Below are 6,181 nucleotides of genomic sequence, written 5' to 3'. Positions count from 1 at the left end.
AGTGGTAAAATACACATAACATAAAATTCACCATTTTAACCTTTTTTTTTTTTCTTTTTGAGACAGAGTTTCGCTCTTGTCACCCAGGCTGGAGTACGGTGGCATGATCTCGGCTCACTCCAACCTCCACTTCCTGGGTTCAAGCAATTCTCCTGCCTCAGCCTCCCGAGTAGCTGGGATTACAGGCGCCCACCACCACACCTGGCTAATTTTTCGTATTTTTAGTAGAGACGGGGTTTCACCATATTGGGCAGGCTGGTCTCGAACTCCTGACCTCAGTTGATCTGCTCACCTCAGCCTCCCAAAGTGCTGGGATTACAGGCGTGAGCCACCACAGCCAGCCTAACCCTTTTAAAGCATATGATTCAGGGGGACTTAGTACATTCACAATATTTTGCAACCATCACCACTGTCTAGTTTCAAAACATTTCACCACCCCAGAAAGAAACCTCATATCGATTAAGTAATTCTTATGTGTTTTAAGAGTTATTTACTTTACCATGGTCAGCCTGGTGATCAAAAATAATCATAATAAATAAAATTTAAATTTAAAAAGATATTTACTTAATATACATAGCTCTAATTCATTTAACTGCTGAATATTGCTATTAATATTTCAAAATTTTCTTATCCATTCTTCTCAGTTTTGTTTTTAAATTTCTCACTATTTACAAATAATGCTGCAATGAAGATTTTCCTTCATGTTGCCTTATACAAATAAGGAAGAGTTTCTCTTAGATATACGCCCAGGAATGTAATTGCTGGATTGTGAAGTATATGCACAAATAACTACCAAATTTCTTTCCAAAATGTACAAGAGTATACTTCTATTTCATCTCTCTTATCCTTTGTCTCATTGTTGTCATAGATTTACTTCTATATATAAGCCCCAAAATACATTGTTATTACTTTTGCTTTGAATAGATAGATAATTATCTTTTAAAGAGATTATAAAGACAGATTTTTTAGATAGAGTTTCACTCTGTTACCCAGGCTGGAGTGTGGAGTGCACTGGCGTGGCAATCTCAGCCCGTTGCAAACTCTGCCTCCTGGGCTCAAGCGATTCTCTTGCCTCAGCCTCCTGAGTAGCTGGGATTACAGGTGCCCACCACCACACCTGGCTAATTTTTGTATTTTTAGTAGAGATGGGGTTTCACGATGGTAGTCAGCCTGGTCTCAAACTCCTGATCTCAGGTGATCCACCTGCCTTGGCCTCCCAGAGTGCTGGGATTACAGGCATGAGCCACCACACCTGGCCATGGGGAAATATAGTTTATATATACCCACACATTCGCCATTTTTGGTGCTCTTCATTCCTCTGTGTAGACCCAAATTTCCATCTGGCATCATTTTCCTTCATCTAAAGAACTTCTAGTATTTTTATAGTACATATCTGTTGGAAATTATTTTTTTCAGGCTTTATTTGACAGAAAAAGTATTTATCTTTTTTTTTTTAAGACAGAGTCTCGCTCTGTTGCCCAGGCTGGAGTACAGTGGCACGATCTCTGCTCACTGCAAGCTCCGCCTCCCAGGTTCATGCTATTCTCCTGCCTCAGCCTCCCGAGTAGCTGGGACTACAGGTGCCCACCACAATGCCTGGCTAAATTTTTTTTTGTATTTTCAGTAGAGACGGGGTTTCACCGTGTTAGCCAGGATGGTCTCGATCTCCTGACCTTGTGATTCGCCCTCCTCAGCCTCCCAAAGTGCTGGGATTACAGGTGTAAGCCACCGAACCTAGCCAGAAAAAGTATTTATCTTCTTTTCTGAGAGATATTTTTGACTGATATCAAATTCTAGGTGGACCGAGATTTTCTTTCAGTCTTTCAAAGATATTACTCTATTGCCTTCTATCTTGCACAGTTTCTGATGAGAAGTCTGTTGTATTTCTTATGTGTTTCTTCATATGTAACATCTTTTTTCTTTAGCTGCCTCAAAGATTCCTCTTTGTCACTGGTGTTCAGCAATTGCATTAAGATGTGTTTTGGTGCCATTTCATTATGTTTATTCAGCTTGGGGTTTGTTGAACTTCTTGAATCTGCAGATTTATAGTTATTTGAATTTGAACAATTTCAGTCATCATTTTTTCAATATTTTTCTGTACCTCTTTCCTTTTCCTGATATTCCAATTACATGCAAATTTGCTTGATATTGTCCCATAAGTCACTGAAGCTCCATTTATGTTTTTCTGTAGTCTTTTTTTTTTCCTGCCTTCATTTAGAATACAATAGTTTCTATTGCTATGCCTTCAAGTTCCCTGGTGTTTTCTTCCTCTCCATCTAATCTACTGTTTATTCATCCAGTGTATTTTTTATTTCAGATATTGTGTTTTTCATCTCTAAAACTTCCATTTGGGTCTGTTTACATTATCCATTTCTCTTCTCATCATTTTTTTACCCATTTGAGCATATTTATAAAATGTATAATAGCTCTTTTAAGATATTTATCTGCTAATTCCACCATTTCAGCCATTTGTCTGTTTCTATTAATTGATTTTACTCCTGGATATGGATCATGTTTTCCTATTTCTTTTTATGCTTGAAAAATCTTTATTGGATGGCAGACATAGTGTTGGGGCTTTATTTTCTTAAATTCATTTTTTAAATGTTGGACATTTTCTCTAGCATTTTTTTTTCAAACTGGTAAGCAATTAAGTTACTTGAGTTCATTTCAATGCATTCTAGGCTTGCTTTTGTTACAGCAGGGCTAGGGCTAATTTAGCCCTACTTCTAAGGTCTGAACATTCTGGGAAATCTACCCAATGCCCTGGGTATTAGTCTCTCCACTTTGACTGATGGGAACACAAACTATTTCCACCTCTGAATGAGGTCCAGGAAAATTCTTTGGCTCACTGCTTTCCAGTAATCCTTTCCTTGTCTTGATGGGACTTTACACTGTCTTTGTGAAGTTTTATTGCATGCATACACATATCTGCACTCAGTTAAAGATTAGAAAGATTCCCTCTGCAGATCTCTGAGGTTCTTGTTATGTTAAATTTTTAACATACAGTGCTCTTTTCCCCAGCAATGTGCTCTGAAAATCTAGCCTCCTCAGCCTGCCTGACTCCCAATATCCAACTCCAATTTTATGAGACTTTTGTATGATGTTCCTTTTCCCTGTACTGCAGCTTGGAAACTGCCTATAGATAGCACGTTCAGGAAGGTGTAGGGATCAACTCACTTGTTTACTCCTTCTCAGAGATCCCAGTATTCCTCTGACTGTTGTTCAATTTTCCTAATTACTACATTTTTCTCATTATCTATTCATTTACCATTTGGATGTCCTCTTCTATAAATTACCTGTCTATATCCTTTACACTTTCTTTTAAGAGACAAGGTCTTTGTTGCCCAGGCTAGAGTGCAGTGATACAATCATGGCTCATTGCAGCCTCAACCTCCTGGGCACATGCAATCCTCCTGCCTCAGTCTCCTGAGTAGCTGGTACTATGGGCACACACTGCCATGCCTGGTTAATTTTTTTTTTTTTTTTTTTTTTTTGGTAGAGATGAGGTCTTCCTATGTTGCTCCAGCTGGTCTTGAGCTCCTGGCCTTAAGTGATTCTCCCTCCTCAGCCTCCCAAAGCACTGAGATTACAGGCATGAGCCACAGCACCTGTCTACATTTTTTTTCCTATTCGGCTATATTTTATTTCATCTATTGATATTAGTTGTTCTTTATATACTCTAGATATTAACCTTTTATTTAGTATTTTCTCTCCTTCCTTCCTTCCTCTCTCTCTTTCCCTCTTTCTCTTTCTCTCTCTCTCTTTCTCCCTTCCTCCCTTCCTTCTTCCCTCCCTCCCTCCCTTCCTTCCTTCCTTCCTCCCTCCCTCCCTCCCTTCCTTCCTCTCTCTCTCTTTCTTTCTTTTTTCTCCCCTCCTTCCTTCCTTCCTTTTTTTTTTTTTGACAAAGTCTTGCTCTGTTGCCCAGGCTGGAGTGCAGTGGCATGATCTCAGCTCACTGCAACCTCTGCCTCCTGGGTTTAAACGATTCTCCTGTCTCAGTCTCCCCAGCAGCTGGGATTACAGGTGCACGCCACCACATCCAGCTAGTTTTTGTATTTTTAGTAGAGATGGGATTTCCCCAAATTCGCCAGGCTGGTCTTGAACTCCTGATGTCAAGTGATCTGCCCGCCTCAGCCTCCCAAAGTGCTGGGATACAGGCATGAGCCACCTCGCCCAGCCAGGATTCTTTCTTTTTAGAACATTTTCTGTCTTGTTAGTTCCACATGCCTACTTGAGGCTCTGTGGTAGAAAAAGTCTTGATGGGCCGGGCGTCGTGGCTCATGCCTGTAATCTCAGCACTTTGGGAGGCCAAGGCAAGTGGATCACCTGAGGTCAGGAGTTCAAGACCATCCTGGCCAACATGGGAGAAACCCTGCCTCTACTAAAAATACAAAAATTAGCCAGGCGTGGTGGTGCATGCCTGTAAACCCAGCTACTCAGGAGGCCGAGGCAGGATAATCACTTGAACCTGGGAGGTGGAGGTTGCAGTGAGCCGAGATTGCGCCACTGCACCCCAGCCTGGGTGACAGAGTGAGAGTTTGTCTCAAAAAAAAAGAAAAAGAAAAAGTCTTTATGGTAAAATAACACTCTCTCTTACCTTTAGCTTTGAATTAAAGGTCATATTAAGTAGAAATATAAGGTCCCTTGAGAAGGGGCCTTCCTAAGGCCTACTGCAATGGCATACATGGAGCAGATTAGCAATGCATTTTTCTTGAACCAAATTAGAATGGAATTTATTGCAGAGTTGGAATTAACTCTCCCCCAATATTAAGTCTGAGATAGCCACCCCAAGTGCTTTTATCCATAGTAAGAAAGGAGTTATATTACGAGGAAAGTACAGAAAATTGTGCACCATTTGGAGGCCTGTGTCATCTATGGCCAAACACAGCTTTAGGTATGTCTCTGATAGTATCTCCTTACCCTCTTACGTGAACCTACAGCACAAAATAAGTTAAAACTCCAGTGTGATGTATTAATAATAGTGTCCCTTTGGGACTGCTGAAATATCCTTTCTTGAAAAAGTGAACAAACTTATATTTGTGCTCAAAAATGTCCGATGTTATCATTATTATTAAATTGTATTATTATTTTGTATTGTATTATTTAGATTTCAATATTGTTTAATTATTATTTGATTATTTGATTGAATTATCATTTAATTATTTACACTTAATTATTATTAAGGAAAATACATCTAGGCCTGCTGAATTGACTGGAATCAACCCTGGCAATATGATTCATACTTCAACTTTGCTCCGAGGGAGGTGCCTGCTAAGCACTCTTTGAATTTTTCATCCATTTCCTGGTTCTGAATTTCACCGAACAAATTTTTCCAATCACCAACTTCACCTACAACACACAAAAAACAGTAGACCCAGATATCTGTTAGAATATTTCTTCATGACTTTACCATTTTCAGTGCAATATTTCACTCTGATATGTTAAAATGGACACATGGAAAAAAGTTTTACACTCTTTATTTAGTTTTTTTCAGACGGTGTCTCGCTCTGTTGCCCAGGCTGGAGTGCCGTGGTGCGATCTTCAAGCAATTCTCCCTGCCTTAGCCTACCGAGTAGCTGGGATTACCGGCGCCCGCCACCACACCCGGCTAATGTATTTTTAGTAGAGATGGGGTTTCGCAATGCTGGCCAGGCTTGTCTCGAACTCCTGACCTCAGGTGATCCGCCCGCCTCGGCCTCCCAAAGTGCTGGGTACAGGTGTGAGCTACCGCGCCCAGCCAAAAGTTTTACACTCTTAAAACCTAGTGTGATTTCTGTTGTAAAATTAACAATATCCATTGGGACTCCACCATCTGTGGTGTGGGAGGTGACATGTTTTCTTTACATCACTAGGGGGAGCCATCAGCCTCAGTGATACCCTAACCCTATTCCTCTCCAAACACCTAGAACTTAAAATTCCACTTTTTGAGAATGATGTTTTTCTCTGTAAAGTCTCTTAAAGACTTTAAATACCCTTTGAAAGTTAACATTTTATAGCAAGTTTTCGTTAAGACCTCAGATACTGATAATTTTGCAAAAATGTATTATTTTGCCTGAGTTTGGGATGTTTTTTCTTACTGGCTGTTACCAGTAAAGAAAGTTACTTTTTTCTTAAAGACCTTTTGATCATTTAGGTTGAAGTTGTAAGTTCCATATTGCATAGCTATTGAAATGTATGTTAA

The 6,181-nt window shown here is 39.9% G+C and overlaps 1 protein-coding gene across 6 annotated transcripts in view; it reads right to left on the bottom strand.

Annotated features, from left to right (window-relative positions):
- Positions 1 to 4,713: 4,713 nt before the first annotated feature.
- SULT6B1 (sulfotransferase family 6B member 1) overlaps positions 4,714 to 6,181 on the bottom strand; it is a 30,843-nt gene continuing 29,375 nt past the window's right edge. For 5 of the 6 annotated variants that reach the window (XM_054677391.2, XM_063788851.1, XM_063788850.1 and 2 more), the window contains one exon: positions 4,714 to 5,349. In XM_054677391.2, the coding sequence (XP_054533366.1) occupies positions 5,219 to 5,349 (131 nt within the window). In that variant the 3' untranslated portion in view covers positions 4,714 to 5,218. The remainder of the gene's footprint in view (positions 5,350 to 6,181) is intronic. The other variant, NM_001009157.3, reaches the window with a different exon arrangement.

This window comes from Pan troglodytes, chromosome 12, assembly GCF_028858775.2.
Source record: "Pan troglodytes isolate AG18354 chromosome 12, NHGRI_mPanTro3-v2.0_pri, whole genome shotgun sequence".
NCBI classification, from domain to species: domain Eukaryota; kingdom Metazoa; phylum Chordata; class Mammalia; order Primates; family Hominidae; genus Pan; species Pan troglodytes.
Note: the sequence above shows the minus strand (reverse complement) of the source record. Positions and strands in the feature narration are given on the sequence as shown.